This window comes from Clarias gariepinus, chromosome 22 (assembly GCF_024256425.1).
Source record: "Clarias gariepinus isolate MV-2021 ecotype Netherlands chromosome 22, CGAR_prim_01v2, whole genome shotgun sequence".
NCBI classification, from domain to species: domain Eukaryota; kingdom Metazoa; phylum Chordata; class Actinopteri; order Siluriformes; family Clariidae; genus Clarias; species Clarias gariepinus.
The window spans coordinates 12,072,087-12,094,257 of record NC_071121.1 but is presented as its reverse complement, the minus strand read 5'-3'; the positions used below and the strand labels follow the sequence as shown (position 1 = coordinate 12,094,257).

The following is a 22,171-nucleotide window of genomic DNA, read 5'->3' as shown; positions in this document are numbered from 1 at the left end:
CCATGCCAGCTCAAGTGCACATTGTCATTAAAGCAAAAAAGAAGACGTATAAAATTCTAAGAAACTTTGAAATTCATGTAAATATTTCAAAGATTCTATTTTTCACGCAAGCTGTTGCTCAGAAAAGAATTTGTAATTAAACTGTTGAACTAAATTAGAAAATAATGCAACATCAATAAGTATTTTCATAGTGCACAGAGCCCCGTTTCTGTAGGTTGCTTACATTTTTTTTTTAATCTAAAAAGAATGTTCTTGAGATTACAGGATGTGAATGCATAATCAAGTCATATGACAGAAACAGTCCTGCACTCTAAAAAATGATTCTGTGGCCTTGTAAAATTCACAGTTATAAAAAGGTTATGTTACCTTAATAAAATCTCTAAAAGTCACATACATGATTGTTTGAGTTAGACAAATCAAAATAAATGCCTAAAAAAACAGCTATTAATTTTATCTTAAATTTACACTATAATTGTAGGTTTACTTCACTAGTAAAAATCAGCATTTGACTAACTTAATTATATTTTTAACATGCACTTAATATTTTTTGATACATTTAAATCAAAATATCTGTTAATGGAGTAATTGTACTGATTAGTTTCAAGAACTACAATTATCACTCATTCCAACTCAATATTCTTTATGTTTAACAACAAAAACTTAAATAATTGAGTAAATTGCCCTGTGCAAGTGCTCATGGGAAGTCTGGTGTAACATCAGAGACAAGAAGGCTGTGAGGATGTGAGAATGGACATGAAGCACCTGGAACATTCTGGAACACTCCTTACAAATCCTGGTGAGTAAACAGCTAACACAAGTTACTGTAATAATGACTCTGTCTGCCTGCACACACAACTTTATAGTGTGTAAGTTACTGTTCTGAATCATGTCACAGCCGAGCTCCAGAGCTAACGATAGCTAGCAACAGGCCAGTCCTGGGGTTCATAGTGATTTAGCTTGTTTGTTCCAACCACCGAACTGCTCAGCTAAAGCGCGTTTAATACAGACACTTAAACTCTGGTGTAAAAGGAGAGATTTAACACCGAGCAGCAGCGCGTGCATGTCCGCGTTTTTCCCGGGTTTCTCGGTGTAAACGGCGGCGGTTGTGCCGCAATATTTGAATTTCTCCCGCCAAATGCGGTGATTTTGCGCAGCCAACCGCCACTGTGGCGAGGATATAAAACTAACATGTTCAAATAATTACCGCATGTGTACCGGTCCACCTCACACACTGAACCGCGAGTCTGCTCGGTCACTCCGACACTTTAAGGAGGAAACGCGGACCAAATCCGGTTTAAACAGCAGAAATGAGGTGCAGTGTCCGGACTCTGGTACTGTTTTATACGTTACTGTATATGAGTATTTTTAACATGATTAAACACTGAGCACGCAGCAGCAGATGTTATAAAATAAATGTGCTAAGTACTGTACTAATAACTAAAGCTATGAAATATAAAGATTTAGTGAAAATACAACATTTCTCTCAGAATTAGAATTGGGAGAAAGTAATATGAAATTTAAATATTTATATTTACAATGTTATGTATGTTCTGATATGTAAGTAAAAGGAACTAAAACTGATTGATTTTGTGTGTTTGTGTGAAACATGTTATATATTTTCTATATCTCTTTCACAGCACCAACACCACTAATGAAGAGAAGTTGAATGGAGATAAAACAGGAGGTAAATATCAACTTTTTAAAATGTTACAGAAGTATTAAATCTGTAACCATTGAATCAAAGATAGAAATTAAAACAAGGCTTGAAATATTTCACTTTACCTATAATAAGTCTAGACTATACAAGTTTTCCACTCGAGTATACTAGATTTTCCATTAACCAAAGAAAAAAATTGATATAGTTGATAGTCATGCATAAATAAAGTTGGGTATCATTTTTATACAAAGGACAAAAACATGTACAAGGGACGTTCAAGTCAAAGCGGGACCATTGATTGTGCAGAATAACAGGACACCCCCTTTATTTTTTCGAGAATTTTCATCACAAGTCCCGCTTTGACTTAAACACCACTCATAGATCAGTGTGATGATGTATATTAGTCCAAAAAGTATGTATTTGAACAGAAGTACTATTTTACCAGTCTGGTAGACTTTATATTAACAGTCACACTTGTACTTACTTGTATACTATTGTTCCTTTTTTAGGTGCCAGCATTATGGGATGGCGGTGTAAACTGCATTTGTCGCATCATCAAAAGGAATTTCGATCATTACTGAGTGAAGCATGGTACTGTTGGTCATGGATATTTAGTGTCCTGTGTTTATTTAGACTGTCATTGCTTCTTTAAGACCTGAGAAGGTCTGCACACACATTTGTATGGATCCTACAGTTTGCAGGAAACTGAAGTGTGAAGGTGTGCAATCTTTTAGATGTAAAATGTGACTCATTAGATTCTAATACAAAAGTCTACTTTCCACATGTTAACTGTATAATACTTGTAGCAGAAGTATTGTTTCTGAGACTGTTTACTAATATGATAAATCCAGCTCTCTGTTTATGATCTTGTTACATGTCATTTGCATTTGAGTTTAGACTTCATGTCTTGTCAAATTTCGCAAATAAATGTTTAATTAAAATGGTAATGTGTGTATTGTTTTTCATTCAGTTAAAATATTTAGTAAATGTAGCACATTTGTTTGTTAAATAATAGTATAATTTTCAGTATCTTCTACCTTTCATTTCAATTATATCTACTCAATTATTTTACTCATTTTCACTTTGCATTAACTTCTGATTTTTATTACATTTACATAATTTTGTACATCATAGTACTAAATATAGTTATTCAGGTCTACTTAATTTTTTTACTGACTTGTACTCAACTCATTAGGTATATTTTACATGATTTTTACATTTTTTTATATTTACTCAATATTTTTAAGTGTAAAAATGTTTCACCAAAAAAATTGAGTACAGCACAGTTTTATTTTTTAGAGTGTGAAGTGTAATGATCCAGACACAAAAGAGATTACCAAACTAGGACCTTTTTACTCGTGGACTGATGCAGACAGACTGATGAATGTGAAAAAACCTTGAAAGAATTACTTGCTTTTAATTCCAAATATTATATAAACATATTACATCAAATTCACTTACTTTATTATAAAATCCAACCATTTTTTCTTTTCTAAATGCCCTAGAAATAGAAAACTTTCTGTCATAATAAAGACGACTTAAGCACCATATGTATAAAAAGTACTTGTAACACATTATAATATAACATTTGATTTCATATTATTTTGGCAAGGTGATAGTTTTGCTTTCTTTTAAATGAAAGTAATTAAAAAAAAGGATTCATTTAAAAATCTCTCATTTACATAAAGTCAAATTTGCAAATTTCTTTAGTCAAACAATTATGCAAGCTCATTTGTTATCAGCTGCTCTATCCATTTTTGTTGACAGTTGGGATGGAGTTGGGAAGTAGTCTCTCCTTTTAATTAAAAACACAATACATTTGACTGGTAATGACAAAAGTCCTGAGTTAAAGTGGCAGACTAAACAAATATTAATGTTCAGGATTAGTTGATTTTGTCATTACTGACAGTTATTATAACCATTGACTTTGTCTCTGATTGAAGCATTGATGTCTGTAGCGTTCTTTTTTAGCATTGCAAGCTCTTCCAGCTGCTGTTGCATTTTCTGCTCATTCTTCTGCAGTTTTCGCTCCAACCCTACAAACAGGAAGCAGCACTTGTCACAAGATATTGCAAAATACAAAAAGAGAGTTACGGCTAATTTAAGTAAAACCCCTTGATGATTATAAGCAAAGACTTGGTAAAAGTGCCATAAATCAGACTGAGGCAAACTAAAATCTTATCCAGTTATTACTAATGATTACTATCATACTAACCTAATGTTATACCCTAGCCTGCAATGGCAGAACAAATATACATATTTTATACATAATGAAAAATATACATATTTCATTTAGATATATACAGTACATGTTATTTATTGGTTATTGTAGTGGGGGTAGCTCAGTCGTTAAATGTGTTATTCAAATCAGCACAACAGAATTTGCAAAATTCTAAAAAAAAAACTAATTCTGACTAGCTCTTAACAATCACCAGAGCCTCCTGCCATGATTTACGCATTCACGCAGTACAACTGCTATCAGAGTGACATGTCTCACTCAGGATTCTATAAAGACATACTTTTAAGTGTTTCCATGTCCTTGTTGGCCTTCTTGAGAAGATCCTCGGCCTCATTCTTTATGCCCAGGGCTTTCTGGGTAATATTGCCTGCTGCCGTTGGTCCCAAAGAATCAATCTTATCTGTTAGTTCCTTATAGTGACTCTCAACAGTTGACAAATCCTTGTACAAAAAACATACACATCACCTCACAAATATATAATATACATGTAGCTTCAGTCTGAAGTTATAATGATAGAAAAAGTAAAGGCATAAATATCTTTGCTAAACAAGCATACCTTTTTTAGTTCAGAGGCAGCATCAGTGGCATTGTCTGATAGCGCCTTGGCTTTCTCTGCCTGCTCTCTGTTTTGTTTAGTTTTATCTTTCAATAAATCCACTTCTTGTGATAAATTAGCCAAACGCATCATCATATCCATGAGGTTGGTTTCTACATTCGAGAGCTTCCCTTCCACCTGATCAAAATGACAAAATTTATGGAAAATTAAAATGAAATGAAGTAACACTTCAAATATTAAGGTAACAATCACAGTCCTGCCAAATACTGTAGGTCACTCATGAATGAAACACTCACACACACACAAACACACATACACAAACAAAAAAACAAACAAACAAACAGCATACCATTGCTGTAGCAATTTTTGTGCGATTGAGGTTTTCCAAGGCTTTCTCTATTGCACTCCTTGCCTTGTCTATGGCTGCCTGAGTGGTGTCCATGGCTTCTTTAGTCTTATTAATGACATCAGTTATCTTCTCTGCTTTTGCCCTACACGAACACAAACCACAAGTCACTTTGTATGTCAAAAACAGTAGACACTGGACCTATTTTCACAATGCAAATTGCCACGTTCCTGTGAGCTAAAACCTTAAAGTATCTTAAAACAGCTTTATTTTATATAAATTGGGGGGGGGGGGGGGGGGGCGCAAGACGAGTAATAGGACACATCTAGATGTTTTTTGGATTTTTTGTTTGTCTGTCTGTTTGTTTGTGCATGCATCACATAAAAACTACTGAATTAATTTTAATAGGGTTTTCACAGGTGCATTTGGCCGAGCTTTAGGTAACATATAGGCTTTGTTTATCGCAATCGGCACACGGGAAGAAAAAATATGCTAATTAAAAATTTAATTGGAAAACACCTTTATATCATAAAAAAATCGACCTTGGAAAAAATCTTTAGCTTTTCTCTGTACATTTTTAAGTTTTTGTTTATGAGTGTGCAACTGAAATCTGATTAATAAACAGGATTTAATTCCATTCACTTCTTTATTCCATTCTTTATTCCACTCACTTCACAGAAACCCAAAAAATTGAGTTCATTCCAAAATTCAACAGACGCCATTGTAAATTTTTTTAAACGCGCTAATAAACATTTTCCACTTTCACTTGAAGTCACTTGCATGTGCAACTAAAGTAAATTTAAAAACACCACAGCTCACAAATTGTTAAGTCACATGATCTGGGCATCACTCTTAGCACACCAGTGCAGGCAAACTAAATGTAGCAAACGTGTAAGAACTGATGAGAAAAGTGTCTTGCTTCCAAATAAATAATCAATATGCAGTGTTATACCACTAAGCACAGAAATAAAGAGGTGTGTGTGTGTCTTTTTTTCATGCAGATCTCTCTTACTGTTCATTGTTGGCTCTATCAAGCAGCTCCTTTGCTTTGGCCAGCTGTTCAGCGGAGTAGTTGAAAACTTTATCTACATCACTGAGGTTGGTAAGGCTCTCTTTTATCTCCAGGATTATGCTGTCCACTAGTGTCCGATTGACTGGCAGTGTGATGGCCAAAACCTGCTGTGCCACTATCTCTATGCTCTCTGGATCTGCTCCCTCCTCTGAAAAGAGCAAATAGTTCACATCATTGTGTATATAAAAAAAAAAAAACTCAATCATACTTTCTGACAATAGATCATTTAGCAGTTGGATGTAAATAACCAGTTACTTATAAAACTTTAAGACATTATAATGACATTATCATGTCATTACACAGAGAGTGATGGTAAGAAGCACCAACCAGTTAAAAAGTCTCGGATCTTTTGGATGAAATCTTTCAGTTTCTTATTGGAAGTTTCAAAGAGCTCTTTCTTCTTGCGGGCCTTGTCCAGAGTGTTCATCGCCTGAGCCTTCACAATCTCAGTAAGTGTGGCAATGTCCTGGAGCTGGGACGAGGATTAGATAGAGATTTAAGTTTTAAAGAATATGGACACCAAAACATTTCTTTAAGGAGCTGTTATCTCTTTATAGGTGAAATATTACATAAAAAAGTAGATGCATCCGTTCACATTCTATAAATATCAAATCCCAAAAGAGAACTGATGAGAACTTGATAACCATGGCTTCCCCAGCTGTTAAGCAAGGAAATGCATATGAGCAGTTAAGGGCCTCGCTTAAGGGCCCAAAAGTTGCAACTTGTTTGCTGTGGGGTTTGAACCTGGGACCGTCCGAACCTTAGTCCAATGCCTTAACCACTGAGCTACTCCTATTTAAACTGTGCAATGGCTGTCTGGCGCCTACCTTATCGGTCCGACTCAAGGGTATCCCGGCGTGTTTTAGGCTCTGTAAACTAAGGAGCACATTCGACATTGTTTTGTTCAGACTTTTTCGTGATAGCGAGAGTTATTACAGATTATTCAGGGCCTCTTTCGAATGAATCATGTTGTCATTGTAGTGACATCTGCTGTCATGCAAATACAGCCACATTACACTAAATCTGAAATGCAAACATATGAAGTGAGACGTTTGTAACCAGGTAACACCACACATTTGAACATAAACACACTCTCGCACCTTTGTGGCCACGTTCATAAGGTCCTCGCTGACAGCTGTCAGGTTTTTGCTGAGATCTTCAGCTTTCTTAAACGCTCTGATCGATTCGCCAATAGTTCCGTTGCAGTTTGGCCCTCCACACACCAGTGTATTGTTACTGTCCACACAACCGACACCTCCACAAGGGGCATCTGGACATGAAGCATCAGCGCTCACACTGCCACTGCTGCCACACACCTGAGGAATCAACACAAACAATTTACACAGGTTCAATGCAGCCAATCTGTCTTGGCGCCCCCCCACCCACACACACATATATATTGTGTTCATATATTGGTGGTATTTAGTAGGGGAGTGCCTACCTTTTGGCTCAGATGGTGCAACTTTTCCTCCATGTCATCTGCTTTCTTTTGAAGCTCAGATAGGGACTTTTTCTGAGCAGTGATATTGCGCATAAACTTGTCCTTCATCTGGTCCATTATGGCCTCTGTTATGTTGCGTGTGTGTTTTGACTGTTCCACAGGACTCTGGGCACCAAAAACAGAAGCATTGCATCTCTGCTCAGCGTCCAGAGACTCTTGGTAGTATTTCCGCACTTTGTTATACACATCTGGCAAGCAAGGGAGAGAGTAGATCAACATTTTCTGATCAATACAAAAGATGAATGGGCTGATATAAAAGCCGTATACTGCCTTAACACATTTTAAAGGCCTTTCATAATGTCATATGATAAGCGTTATGTATGTGGACACAGAGATGCACAAAAAAAATCCCTCTTTATGTGTTCACCTGATATTCCACCACTGATATAGTTCTCCAGCTGTCTGCGCCAATGTATAATGGTGTTGTTCAGATCATGGAACTCTCGCTCAAGTGATGTCAAATTGTGTTTTAGGATGTTGTTACGCTCTGTTGTTACATTCAGTTCTCTTTCCGCACTCATCAAACGTCCGTCAGTGACAGCTATCTCAGCTCTGCAATAATAAAAGATTACGATTTAGATCCTTCATTAAATTAAACTAGAAATGCTGTCTGAGTCAGTAATGTGGCTGCCAGGTTGTGCTGCCCTCTTGTGGTGGGTGTGACTATATTACCTCAAGTCATCAATGGCTTGGTTGATCAGTGGATATATCTTGTCACTTTCTCCTTCCTGGAGCAGCCTTTGGATCTCAGCGAGCTTCATCTCCAGCTCATGGATGCGGGTGTCGGCAACTCCGGGCACCTCACCCATCTCCAGGATTTTGGTTATAATGAAGCGTATTTTATTCATCTCGTTTTTGACTTGGCACACAATGTCATCCCAAAGCTGGAAGCAGGGGTGGCAGGCGACACATTTGGGGAAATGCCCAGTAAAACCACGGGCACACATGTTACAGTGTTGTCCTGCTGCCCACTCTTTGCAATCACACGCCCCTGTGATTCGGTCGCATTGACTTGTAATTGATCCCTGCATGTGACAATTACACTCTGTCCAAATCAGAAGAAAACAAGAATTAAAAACAACCTGGACCAAACGAACACATCCAGCACTGCTGTGAATTTAGACATGTTTGTTAAGGTTTTGTAACTCATACCCTCACACTGCACTGCTGGATCACCCCAGTGGAACGCCTCGCACTCCGTGCACCGCTTGCCTCCAAAACCGGGCCGGCAGTTACAATCTCCAGTAAACTACGCACATGGGAAATAGAAAGAGATTGCTTTAAATAATAAATCCCATCTCAAATCATTTTCAAAATTTAGAGCCATCTTTAATCCAGTGTACCATGTTAAATTTTTTGCTTAATGGATAGCAAAAAATGCCATACCAAGTTGCAGTGAGGGCTATAGCTGTTCTGTGGATGGCATTCACAAGCTTCACAGCCATCGTCCATGCCCATGTTCCAGTGGTTGGCAGCACACTGGTCACAGTTATGGTTAACAACGTTGGGCCTGCAGGGACATGCGCCGGTCTGTTTGTCACAGTAACATACTTCCTCACTGCAGTAATCCTGGTCTGTCCCCAGTCTCATACAGGTACAGCCTGATGGATAGATGCCGCAAGCCAAACATATCATTTAAGCATTCAAGTTTTTATTATCATTTTAACTTCTAATAACCAGACCAAACTCTAAAGATGATTTACAAGAAAGAAACAAGAATAATATAAAGCCTTTTTTTGTTTTTGATTTTGGTTACACTTACGCCTACAGTTCCTGTCCAGGGCATTGCCATAAAAGCCAGGCTGGCACTCGGAGCAAGACGGCCCATCAGTGTTGTACAAACACTTCAAGCACTGGCCATTGTGGGGATCACATGACTCAGGGTCTTCGGGATCAATGTTCCCGTTACACTCACATCTCCGGCACTCCCCACCTTCTTCCTCTGGGTGGCCAAAGTAACCCGGAGCACAGCGGTCACAGCGGTGTCCTGAAAGATACAATACCGTGTCCCTAACTAAATAATCAATAGATTACATTTTATATATATATATATATATATATATATATATATATATAATATGAGAATATGAGGTCTTCTGGTAACACTCGCTCCTTTCTATTTTTATGCAAATCCCAGGAGCGTACATTAGGTTTTTTGTTTCCATCTAAAATCTGGTCTGTCTTGTACTATATATTTTTTCTTTATAGCCATGCACATATTTTCCTGTAATGTTATTCATTTATTAAAGTTATATATGGAAATACTGATTGATTTTGTACATAATTATGCAGATATAATAAACATATATAACAAAATTGGTACAGCATATAATATGGTGCCTAAGACTTTTGCACAGTACTGTATATATACCTTAATTCTTTAAATAAAGTAATAATTCTAATTTATAGAATGATTCATAGGAAAAATGTAAGACATAAATATATAGTAAGTCAATACTAGCTGGAAGCCGTGGACTGGTTGACTGATAAAGATATACAATGTGTGGGTAAAATTTTGTGCAAACCTTACTGTAATGTTCATATGTGCTTTCTGAACATCCCATTTCAGATTTAGTCCCCTACAGTAATAATGGTCTGCTCTCTACTGGAAAGGCTTCGTCCTAGATTTAGAACCATGAATGGTGGTGGGAATTTGTGCATTAGTTAAGGTCAGGCACTGATGTGTGGGGATAGTCGAGTTCCAGTTCATCCCAAAGGCATTCAGGTCAGGGCTCTGTGCAGGCCACTTGAGTTCTTTAACTTTAATTTTAGCAAACCATGACTTCATGGACATCACAGGGTGTTGTCATGCAACAAAATGTTTTGGCCCCTCACTTTAAGTGACGGGAAATCATAATGCTCACACAAATACTTCCTATACAAACTTCCTATTCCAACTATCTTTGATAAAAATACAGTATGATGGTGTTTAAACGTTTGATCACAATGTATTAGTGTAATGTGTACTATTGAAGACATAATGTAAGTGTGAAATGAATAAGGCTCAAAACCAGAAGAAATAAGACTATGACTCATGATGCTGTGAAAATAAAGCTCTGAAATGTATGATAATGTATGAGGCTTTGTGAGGAATTGTGACATAGAGGATATAAAAAGGGAAACTAATCACAGCTCAGACACAGAACAGGTGAATATAATCTGTAATGGGATAAAAATAAGAGACAGGTCAAGGCAATACAAAAAGTGCACATCAAGATATTGTTAATCACATGACTGAGAGGGGGTAGTGTGCTTCTAATTACATGATTTCTAAAATTCTTTGGAGAATGCAATGTTTCTGTTGACATTTTTGTCAAATGATTGATTTATTTACTAATGCATTCATATCTGCACTGAAATCATACCTGTGTATCCTGGCTTACAGTCGCAGATGATCTGGTTGTTGGACATTTGCATGTGGCAGCTATTGGCATTTGAATGCCCACTGCCTGGGTTACCTGGGCACGGACATGGGTGGCAGTGATCTCCTGAACCCAACACTGGATTACCGTAATACCCATTTGTGCACCTAAAGTAATGTAATATGTCACGTTAGCCGCGCTGCACCAATCAGCAATGCTTAGCTCAGGTGATGAATGCTATGACTTACATCTCACACAGAGGGCCTGCTGTGTCATCTCTACACCCAAGGCATGCGCCAGTGTGTGGTTCACAAGTCTCTGAGTGTCCATTACACTGGCACGGCCTGCAATTAGGGAAGCCCCAGTGACCAGGTTGGCATTCAGAGCACTGTCGTCCAAATGCTCCGGGCTTGCAGGGGCACTGGCCTGTAACTGGGTCACACTGCCGAGCATCAGAGCCATCAGAATGGCAGTCACAGGCTAAAAGAAATACAGAAATTTAAATGAAAAAAAAAAAAAAGGTTTCGCATAACGTATCACTGTTGAATCTGGAGCAAGGAACATACCAGTGCAACCATAGGGTCCGAATCCATATGTTCTCGGTGCACACTGGTTACAATCACGACCAATTACATTGGGTTTACACTGACACTGACCTCCGATCTTTCTACACTCGGCACTCAGTGAACCCTGAGGATCACAGTGACAAGCTATAAAAGAAAAAAAGGTAAAAAAAAAAAAAAAAAAAAGAGTTGGCATGAACATCGGTAAGACAAGTAATGTGATTTTTACCATGAAATGATATAAAATTGTAACTTTTGAATCAGGGTGTCTAAAAACTCACGTAGTGCTCCGTTATGCATTAGGGAAGAGATGCTGCAGATCAATTTGATACACATCTCGGCCAGGATTGGCATTGGAGTAGCCATGAAGGAGTCCAGACACATGTAGCGCGCCATTTCCTCTCGCCGCTGCAAAGCCTGGGGATCGTTACCCATGAACCCCGGCAGCTCGTCATAACGAGGGATTAATACAAGCTACGGAGACACAGAGAGAAAATGAAAGAAACAGATGAGAGTCAAGGTAATGCACACAGCAAATAATCAGCTTTATATAAATAATTATACAGATCAGCAACAACATCACTTAAATGTGAGTTGAATAACATTAATGATCAATTATAATCAGTAAACTGGTGACAGGATCATGGGCACCCAATACCACTACAGTGAAAATGCACGTGTTCGTTGTTCTGCATTTTAATGTTATGGCTGATCAGCGTATATGAAGTAAGATTTCCTTACTCAAGGTTTGAAACCGATAAAGGCAAATCTTGTTTTTGTGTAACACCACCACAAGATGGCAACCTGCTGCTACAGAATTGCTATGAAAGGACATCTTACGCACGCTTTTATCTCTTCTATTGTTGCAAAATCCACTGTAAAACATCTTGGTAGTAAAGAGATAAACTTCCAGTGAACCTTTTTGTTTCACAGATTAATAAGAAGCCAGGTATAATTCTGTATGAACTGTTAATTTTTATTAGAAAAAAGTTTGTCCAGTCCTAAGGAAAGGGGTTTCTGGGAGTGCCTGCGTATTTAAGTATATGTATTTCACATAAACACTAAAATGTACAGACAAGCTACACTTTATCACACCACTAAATCCAGTATCTGAAAATGGTGGCATTTCTTCCTACATCAGGTGTGTGTAACATTTACACATAGCCCTTTGCGTGTCTGTTTTAAGGTTTTTATCATCACTGTAATATACTTACAAAATATTTTAATGCAAAAGTAATTTAAGGACAATTCAGACACACTTTGCAATCTCAAAACTGAAGTTATGAAAAGTGAAAAGGAGATACTGATTAAAGAACACAGAGCAGTAAGTGTGTCTCCTAACCGAGTCAGCGAGGATGTGGGCAGTGAGGTGTCTGTGAGAGACGGCATGGCGCTGAAAGCGGATGGCCACCACGTAGCGGTTGCTGGGCTCGAAGCAGAATGGCTGGGGCATGAGGACGTGCCTGTAAGAAGTGCAGCGGTGTTAGTAAATACATCATGCTCATTCAGACACGATGGTACAAATCTCATATCATGCGTCTACAAACCAGAAACAGCAGGAAAAGACTATACATAGGCTATAATAAGTAATGAGAAAATAGACTCAAGCATAAGAATCATGCATTAAAGAGGTCATGGAGATACTAAATAAAATTGAACCACACTTTCTGAACAATTCTAAGTGCAATGAGTGCAACATGCTCAGGCATTTTTGTAGTAGCGAAGTATATTGCATACACATAGCCTTTTTTTGGCATTGCGTTCCACTGTCAGCTAATTGGTTCTGCGAAACTGGGACTCACACCAGCAGGAGGACACAGCAGTAGCAGCCATGCTCTAGTGATGCATTTACATCCGGACCAGAGGAAATTGCAGCGCAATGAGCAGGTCTCACGCATGGCTTTACATGCCTGATGTGTGTATCCCGTGATTAAGTAATAAAAACAGCATTCTTGTTCATTTCAGAGTTGATTATATAGTGTTGCTGGCGCAGATTGACATTCTATAGGAGTCAGGAGTGTATGGTCAGTCTATCAGTAGCGTAAGGTTGATAAAGAGTGTTGAAACCAACTCTGACCACTTGGTACTAACATTCTCATGAATACTTAAGACTCGACATTAAGTTTTATTCGTGAAGGAATAGCTACTTGTAGGGACTAACATTGAATTAGATGATAACTACTGTATCATATTGACTACAGTCCTATTTTGGGGAGCATAAAGGTCACCTTAAAAAATCTACTAGATTAAGTGGGAGTTTAAATGACCAATAGCACCCCCCAGTGGTTGGAATGTTCTTGGCTTAAACAATAATGATAAATAATAGATACTTAAATTAAATAAAAAGAAGTCAAAAACATTACTCCTTTTTTCTTATTACTATACTCTACTATACTACCTTAAAATGCCTATATATTAATAATTCCATTCACACAAACTCACTTGCCTCTCCCTAAACCATCCCCACCATGGCCCCTTGTCCGGTTTTTAATTCAGTCATTGTTAAAAAAAAAAAAGAAAAAAAAAAGATTATCAGCTTCTCACTGAGTTTAATTTGCTCTTCATGCTTTGCCAGGATCCTGGATCTGGATCAGTGATCTGATGAGCTATATTACTTCACCGCTCACAAGCACTCTGCTGTGATAAAATATCAGCTGATATTCTCAGAGCAACACCAAGGCTGGTCTTGGTAAACACTGACAATCAACATGATCATGAATCTATCTATAGTATCCCAAACACATCTAGCAACCTTACAAAAGCGTTACTTGTAACTACTTAGTTTGAGCTTGGCACCCTGTTAAAGGGTGTACCCCACCTCGTGCCCTAAGCCTCCTGGAATAGGCTCTAGCTCCCCGTGACCCTGAATACAGGATAAAGCAGTATAGACGATGAGTGAGAGTGAGTGAGTGAGTGAATGATTGAAACAGCTATAGATGGATATATATATAGATAAGGTGAGTTTGAGTTGAAGTCATTTTAGAAAATGGGTGATCCTTTTCCAAATTAGTGATTCAGGTTTTTTTTTAAATCTTTTTTTCTGACATGTTGGTATTATATCTTTACCGCTGGATAAAATAAAAACTGTGTCTGTCTTCATTTTCCGGCTGTAAAGTAACAACATCTGGTTATTTTAAAGTGGAGTGATTCTTTTCTATACCCATGTACTTCTTAAACAAATATTTTGCAAGATGAGTGCCATGGTCGTCTAAAAGATACTTAATAAAACAGCATTCACAATCCTTCCTGCTTCTTTCGACCCTATTTTTTCCATGACAGGCTAACCACTCTACTTTCACGTTTTGATAACGCTCTAGATGATTGCAGGTATCTCAGCAATCTTCAGACATGGTGGATTATGAAATGACAAGCTGCTCCCTGCATGAATTAGGGTTAAAAGAATTGTTCCCAGCTAGTCAGCTAATTAGGTGTGTTAGTAAGCTAGTTAATTTTTGCTAATTTATGTTGCTAATTTTATGTTGTATGTAGCACCTTGGTCCTGGAGGAACGTTATTTTGTTTTTATTGTGCACTGAACTGTATATGGTTGAAATGACAATAAAAGCCTATTAGACCTACAGTAATTGACTTGACTTGATTTATGCGATTAAACATAATTTTGCTGATTTTATCCCAAAGGACAATTTTTTTTTGGGCCCGTAAGTATATGTCAGGTCCTCTACATAATCCAAGCTTAATAACAAATGGATAAGGTGTGTGCTCTTAAATAATTATGAAAAATATCTTGCTGTTTATAAGTTAAAGTTTACTGCTTATGTAGAGACTTTACGGCAAAATATTTTTTTTTGTTTTCTCTGCCTTTTTACTTAAAAAAATTATTTTTAAAAATCTGTTAAAGGAACAACTGTGTATAGCTGCTATAACATACATGATAACAGGAACTAACTTGTCTCACAGACATTTCACACCATTGTACCGTATATACAAAACCCACAATTAATATATAATCATGCATACATAAAAGTTATGTTACCTCTTGTTGTGTAACAGTGTGACAGTGTAAAGCTGCTCAGTAGGGAGCAGATTCCCGCAGCGAGTACTGGAGGACAAAAACATGGATGTGACACTCACAATGGCCTCCCAGTCCTCTGTCGACTTTATGTAAGTGAGTGAAAAAGGAATAAAAACACTGATCAGTTGTAGTACTCAAATGATAATGCATAACACATAAAACAATAAAGCAAAAACAACAATATTAATCTTTTGGCTGCTCCCGATGGACCGCGGACCATCCAATCTGCACAACAACTTGGCACAGCTTTTTACGCTGGATGCCCTTCATGATGCAGCCCTTCTATTTTATCCGGGGTTGGGACCAGCACTGAATCAAGTGGCTGGTGTTTGGACATTGTGTAGGAATTGAACCCGACCTTCCTCATGGCAGGTGAGAAACCTACTAATGAGCCACCAATGCCCATTACTACTACTACTCCTACTACAGCTTTACGTCTATATTCCAAAATGTTCCGTTATTTCATGTAATTTGCAGCAATTTACAACTTTATGTACATTTTTATTATAACTGAATTACTACCTTGGCCACTTATGCATCCATAACACATAGTTAGAAAGACTGTTGAAGAGAGTCTTAAATCGATGCTACACACCTCTGGTTCATAGCGAATCATGATGTCATACTCCATGGCATATGGAATGTTTTCGATGGTAAACACAAGTCCAGCACCGTCTTTAACCCGAGCAAAACCAGGTCCGGTCCAGGTGACCATCTGCTCTCTGTTTCTCTCTCTTTGTACAATGGTCACATCCGGCTGTATAAACAGAACACACAGTAATTGGAACCTGTGAGTTTAAATAAAGTTTAAATAACTACTTCCAAATGTTCCAAACAGAAGCATATAGATCAAAACGCACGGCCTGCTGAAGCTGCCGGATTCGTCTCAGAGCTGCCCTTTGCTGCTGGGTGATGTGCCGATGGCGTTTGAGTCTTCTCAACTGGTTACTCAGATGCTGTGCACATTCATTTACAGCCAAAGGGCGAGGCGTCCCCTAAAAAGATCAAAGCGAAGAAGGAAAGCAGAAAATGAATAACTGCTTTATCTTGGTTAGTGTCATGCTGGATCTGGAGCTTCACTCACTCTTCATCTATACTGCTTTATCCTGTATACAGGGCCTGGAGCCTATCCCAAGAGACTTAGGGCACGAGGCAGGGTACACCCTAGACAAGTTGCCAATCCACCGCAGGACACACACTCATTTACACACCGTGAACAATTTGGGAACACCAATTAACCTAACCTACATGTCTTTGGACTGTTCAAAGAAACTGGACTAGCCAGAGAAAACCCACCAGGGGAAGGTGGGTTTTCTAGGCAAGCACAGGGAAAACATGCAAACTCCATGCGTACGGAGATGGGAATTGAACCCAGACACTGGAGGTGCAAGCCGACAGTGCCAACCACTGCCCTGGAGCTTCACATGAGGTAGAAATAGGCAGATGAAAGTGCAGACACATTTACATTCAGGATAAGTTTAGTATATCCAATCCAGCTGCCAGGATGTTTTTGGAGAGAAAATTCACTGAACCTGGAGAATACTAAGAATAAAAATGTCTGTAAAGTATAAGTGATATAATAATAATATATAGACATGTATGGTGGTATTTTGACAATCCAGTGATAACAGAATGTGTAAAATGTTTAAAATAATAGAACGTGAGTTTGCACAGGAGAAAAACATAAAGAAAAAGAAAGTGTGTGCAATGACGTGTGACAGAGAGAGAGAAAGAGAGAGACAGACAGAGAAAGGGATGATGAGTGTTTATCTGTGTGAGATAGGCATAACTAACTCCGTCTGACAGGCTGGCACCTCTTCTGTTTTCACAAGTAATTCTGGGTCACTTCAACTATATAGTATGATGACATCCCAGCGTGTATACTGTATGTGTGCTGTATAAACCATCACTAACTGGTTCCCAGAAGGGTATGTATAATGCATGACTAGACCAACACTGCAGTTACAACAAATCTGTACTAGTATATACAGTAGTAGTAGTATATAGTATATAGTGGACAAAATCTGATGAAATATTTCAGGCTAAATAAGATTAATTCTAGTCGACTTTCCGTACTGGGATTTCTTTTTTCAGTTTGCATGAAGTGGACGGGGGATTGTCTTGTGATCGCCCCCTCCAATAAATCATTTCTGCAGTTTCTTTTAAAGCTAAATAAAATCATTTCATTGTAGGAAAGTCAATGGTGACCTGTTGTGACAGCACTGCTTTAAAGAAATTTGTAGCCATGGGTTGCACAACACTATTCAGCCCAGCTCAGTGGTGCGTTTCAGCTCAAATAGCAGGTCCAGTTGAACATGGTGAAAAACCCCCTGATGCTGCTGTAGATATCACATCCTCCAAATACAGTATTACTAAGTTCTAAAGATTTTTAGTACGGTGCTATGATCTAGAAACAACTATCTGTGCTGAATTAACAGCTCACCCAGACAAGAGTATTTTAAGTATTGTTCCATCCTTACATAATGTAATTTAACTTTGATTAATTTTTCTAACATGTCTTGTGTCAAGAAAAATGCAGAAGAGAGGGAATAAGCCATATAAGGGGTGATATACGAAAGTGGGGACACAGTGGAACCTTGGATTACAAGCATAATTCATCCTGGGAGCGGGCTCGTATTCCAAAACACTCATAAACCAAATAATAGCGGAAATGATGTTTTATCAACAAAAAAAAAACAGGAAATCTCTTTAATGACACTTGATTCAGCAACACACTAATGGAATCAATACTGTCATCACGTCATAACTGAAAAGCCAAACTCATGCTCACCTTCCTATGCTGGTGATACCATGATCAAGAAACCAACTAATCAACACAGTTTATACTCAACCGTGGAGTGTCAGTAGGCGCTGGGTGAATTTTAAACATGAAGCATCCTGGAAGTGGTGTCCAGAGCAAGGTTGAGATACAACCATGTGGACTGCCGTATCCAATTAAGACCCACACACAAGGGCTGAGCGGTAGGGTAACGAGGAGCAATGCGGCCTAAAGATATCGCACTAACTATTTCTACTTTTAAATTATGACAAGTCCGATGGCCTTTTTGAAAATGTACTCGACTAGTAAACGTTAACAGCTGTGCAGTGCCCAAAACATCTATACACAGACAAAAATAATACATTTCAGATTCAGTGAAACACTACAACACTCGATCCTCATTGTGCCTCAGAGTTTACATTCCATTATTTTGTGTTTTGTGTGGTTGTGTGTCTGGGCCTGCCTGAAGGGCACAAAAAGTGATACGGCAGCTCTGATATGAGTGAAGCTGGGCTGTTTTGTCTATTTTTTAAGGAATAGCATATCTGTGTATGAGGGTGCTTTTGTTTAGAAAATGGGTTTTAGGTTTGCTTGTTTTCATTTCTTTGCTTATCAAATGATTGAGGAGAGACAGAGAAATTCAGAACATCCCTAATGAAAATTCTGGTTTGGGTCAAAACTGGGCACTTTTTCATTTATAACAAACACTGTATGAGCGAAAATCTTGTGGCTACCTGACTATCACACCCTTAATGGAACAAAGTTGCAAGCACACTGTATAATTTGTCTATATTCTGTAGCCTTACAGTTTCTCTTCACTTAAAGGGGCCCAATCCTGTTTCAGCATGATAAGCAAGCTCCATAAAGCCTCGGTTTGCTCAGACTGGAGTGAAAGAGCTCACGTGGCATCAGCAAAGCCCTGACCTCAACCCCTCCCCTATACACAATTGGGATGAACTGGAGTGCTGATTTCCTTCTTATCCAACATTACTGACTAAGCCCACAAATGCTTTCATGGCTGAATGGGCAAATCCCCATGACCACACTTACATGAAGAAATGAGGTAAAAAAAAATCATGCATTGAATGGAGATCACATTTCCATGTACACTTAATGTGATGGTTAATCACATGATTGGGATTAAACAGCTGTGTGGCTATACGCATATGGAAAAAGGTCAGGTGATCTGATGAGTTCAGAGAGATGGGTCCTGTCTGCGAGTTTTGGCTACTTAGTTAAATTGGTACATTTAGCAGAATTAATTAACTGCAATTCGTTCTTCACCTGAGCGAAGTGATCGCCGTACAGATGTTTAAAACGTATAAAAACTATTGATGTTGAGGTTTCAAATTACTTAATGGCAGAAGGCGAGTTTTGGCAAAAACCTGATTTTCAACGTCTTATAATTTTTGAAATTTTTATTAATCTTTATGTTGTTCTGTAGTACTCACAGGCAGATCAGAGGCATCAGGAGAGCGGCCCACTGCACTTTCAGCTTCATATTTGTAGTAATCGAGAGCGGCACAGAAATACCCAGGCTCCACGTCTGCGCACTGACGGCCAATGAGGTGAGGCCGACAATCACACTGACCGTTGTCCATTCTGCACCTGTAAACATCCGATAAATGATGTTTACTATTGTTCAGAAATCCAGTCAGTACATTTTACAATATAATATCTCACTATTAAACTATTGCTGAATATGTACAGTATATTATATGCACACAATCACACACACAACTATAAGCATGCTATACTGATTTACCCTTTGCTGAATGATCCACCAAAGTCACAGTCACAAGCTCTGCAGCCTACAAGGTCGTTACTGAGTCCCCAGTGCTCTGGCTAAAGGTGCACACACACACACACACACACACACAAAATTATATATTATTTAGGTTAGAACTACAGGATTGTTGATGGTACGAAGCTTTTGTAGAGAGATGAGACTCTTACTATGCACTCGTTACAGTAGCGACCTGTCACATGTCTCTTGCAAGAACAGACCCCAGTGATATGATCGCATGGCGGTCCCATCACGTTTGTCCCACGTGGATCACAGTTACATGCTGTTGAACAAATATTTAAGAAAAATGTCACAAACACAAACACATATATACAGTATTAAGGCTATAACTGTATCTCTTCCAGGTAATGAAGGTATACCAAGTATAAAGAGTTTAAACACATCTGAATGAGATGATGTCAATATACAGTACATGTTGAGAACACCAACAGACCTTTTCATTTTTACCGTGATAATAATTTTATGCTGTTTCACATTGCAAATTATAAATTATAGATATTTTAAAAAGCTGTATACCCTCAGTATCCGATAAAATTATAGTTACAGCCTTGAGGTAAGTCTCTTCAAAAGTTGCACACATCATGCCAGACCCTCTCAGACTCAATTAAAATTGGATGTTGAGAGCCTATACACTGCCATACTATAAAAAAAAGTCTTTCAAGGGTTCACCCAAGGGCTTTGGCTGGGCCACTTAAGGATATTCAAAGTCACTCCAGCAGGGTCTTGGCAACAAGTGTGGTCGTGCTGAAAGCTGAACCTTCTCCTCCATATCAGGTACAGTATGCACTCTAAATCAGATTTTCTTCAAGGACTTACTGTGTATGGGCCTTTTCTATCCTTTCCTTAATTCTAACCCATCTTACTGTCCCTGCCTACAGTGTGAGAAGCACCTCCATAGTACGATGCTGCCGCCATCATGCTTCACTACAGCGAGGGTATTAGTTGTTAGTCTATGAGGAGTACTTGGTCTTCGTGCAATGTATTGCTTGATCATCCCAAAAAGTTAATTCTTTGATAAGAGAATGGTTTTACTAATGCTCTCAGAGTCAACAAAGGATTTCTTGGACTTCATGACTTTTTTTTAGGATCTAACAAGCCCTCTGACTTGGGTATGCCATTCTAAAGCATGGGATATGATTGAATTTGCTACAGATGGTCTCCAGCCAATTTCTTGAGATATCTCAGTATAATCTAAGCAAACAGAAGTACCTGAGATCAATTTGGAGTGGAGAGTCTGAGTATTGCTACTGTATATATTCCTAATTCATGTTCAAATTTTTACATCCACAACAAAGTCTAAAAACATGTTTCGCAAGGTAAATTAAATCCATTTACAGTCTATAGTACAATAAACACACAAGACATACAAAGACATACTCACGTTGACACCCAAGAGGGTCAATCTCACTGAGACCATAATGCCCCTTTTTGCAGTGGTCACATCGCTGACCCTGGACGTTGGGCTTACAGCGACACTGGCCAGAAATCATTCCGAAGTTCAAATCAGTATGACTGTCACACCTCCCTCCATCCAAAGAACCGACTGAATCACAGTCACAACCTGCACAGTGATTAACCAAAAGAGAGTCACACTAGAGAATAAATATATACTTTCTATGATTACATAAATCAAAGATCACATATAAAGAACTGAACATCGGGGGACTTACGAACACAGATGTGGGGGTCTCGGATATCTCTGCCTGGGTCCTGGTAGAAGAAGGGTTTGCAGGTTTCGCAGTTGCGGCCCATGGTGTTGTGGTGGCAGTTGTCACACACACCTCCACTGATGTTCCCCGTGGCCAAATACACCGCCATATCAAAGTGACACTTGTGGGAGTGGCCGTTACAGTTGCACGCTGGTAAAAAAAAAAAAAAAAAAGGGAAAAAAAAGCAGATTTATTTATTATGGGCACTGAGAAATTTTCTTGTGCATGTATATATACAGTAGATGTGAATGTGTGTGTCTTACATCTGCAAGTGTGCGGGTTATTTGCCTCAGCTGGACTCCAGGGCAGATCCTGATAGAAATCTTTGCAGCGCTCACAGTTCAGGCCCATTGTGTTATGCTTACACACACAGTGTCCGTGAATCTGACAAATTACAAAATTGTCAATTATTTAATCCAATTTCATTTAAAATAGGTCTGATTGAGCTGTTCAAACCAGTCGTCAACTTCATCCCTACTTATGTGAATATATTATTCATGTTTGTGCTGTCACGAGAGAAAAGACAAACTTGCCCTCTTTGATTGGTA

At 38.5% G+C, this 22,171-nt stretch overlaps 1 protein-coding gene and 1 long non-coding RNA gene across 2 annotated transcripts in view; one reads left to right on the top strand and one right to left on the bottom strand.

The window, feature by feature from the left end:
* Positions 1-649: 649 nt before the first annotated feature.
* On the top strand, positions 650-2,596 carry LOC128510764 (uncharacterized). Its single transcript, XR_008356131.1, has 3 exons — positions 650-796; positions 1,638-1,684; positions 2,167-2,596. It is a non-coding gene; the product is annotated as an uncharacterized LOC128510764 (long non-coding RNA).
* A 458-nt stretch (positions 2,597-3,054) lies between these two features.
* Positions 3,055-22,171, bottom strand: part of lamb2l (laminin, beta 2-like) — a 41,070-nt gene continuing 21,953 nt past the window's right edge. Inside the window, exons 9-35 of the mRNA XM_053482704.1 lie at positions 21,887-22,007; positions 21,585-21,773; positions 21,296-21,475; positions 20,064-20,176; positions 19,873-19,952; positions 19,559-19,715; positions 16,189-16,323; positions 15,924-16,085; positions 15,290-15,411; positions 12,639-12,759; positions 11,578-11,770; positions 11,300-11,443; positions 10,982-11,213; positions 10,737-10,900; positions 9,134-9,358; positions 8,758-8,972; positions 8,524-8,620; positions 8,044-8,416; positions 7,739-7,923; positions 7,312-7,559; positions 6,971-7,186; positions 6,198-6,342; positions 5,811-6,018; positions 4,802-4,943; positions 4,453-4,629; positions 4,177-4,336; positions 3,055-3,693 (exon numbers count right to left, since the gene is read on the bottom strand). Coding sequence (XP_053338679.1) covers positions 3,557-3,693; positions 4,177-4,336; positions 4,453-4,629; positions 4,802-4,943; positions 5,811-6,018; positions 6,198-6,342; positions 6,971-7,186; positions 7,312-7,559; positions 7,739-7,923; positions 8,044-8,416; positions 8,524-8,620; positions 8,758-8,972; positions 9,134-9,358; positions 10,737-10,900; positions 10,982-11,213; positions 11,300-11,443; positions 11,578-11,770; positions 12,639-12,759; positions 15,290-15,411; positions 15,924-16,085; positions 16,189-16,323; positions 19,559-19,715; positions 19,873-19,952; positions 20,064-20,176; positions 21,296-21,475; positions 21,585-21,773; positions 21,887-22,007 — 4,641 coding nt within the window. The 3' untranslated portion in view covers positions 3,055-3,556. The remainder of the gene's footprint in view (positions 3,694-4,176; positions 4,337-4,452; positions 4,630-4,801; positions 4,944-5,810; positions 6,019-6,197; positions 6,343-6,970; positions 7,187-7,311; positions 7,560-7,738; positions 7,924-8,043; positions 8,417-8,523; positions 8,621-8,757; positions 8,973-9,133; positions 9,359-10,736; positions 10,901-10,981; positions 11,214-11,299; positions 11,444-11,577; positions 11,771-12,638; positions 12,760-15,289; positions 15,412-15,923; positions 16,086-16,188; positions 16,324-19,558; positions 19,716-19,872; positions 19,953-20,063; positions 20,177-21,295; positions 21,476-21,584; positions 21,774-21,886; positions 22,008-22,171) is intronic.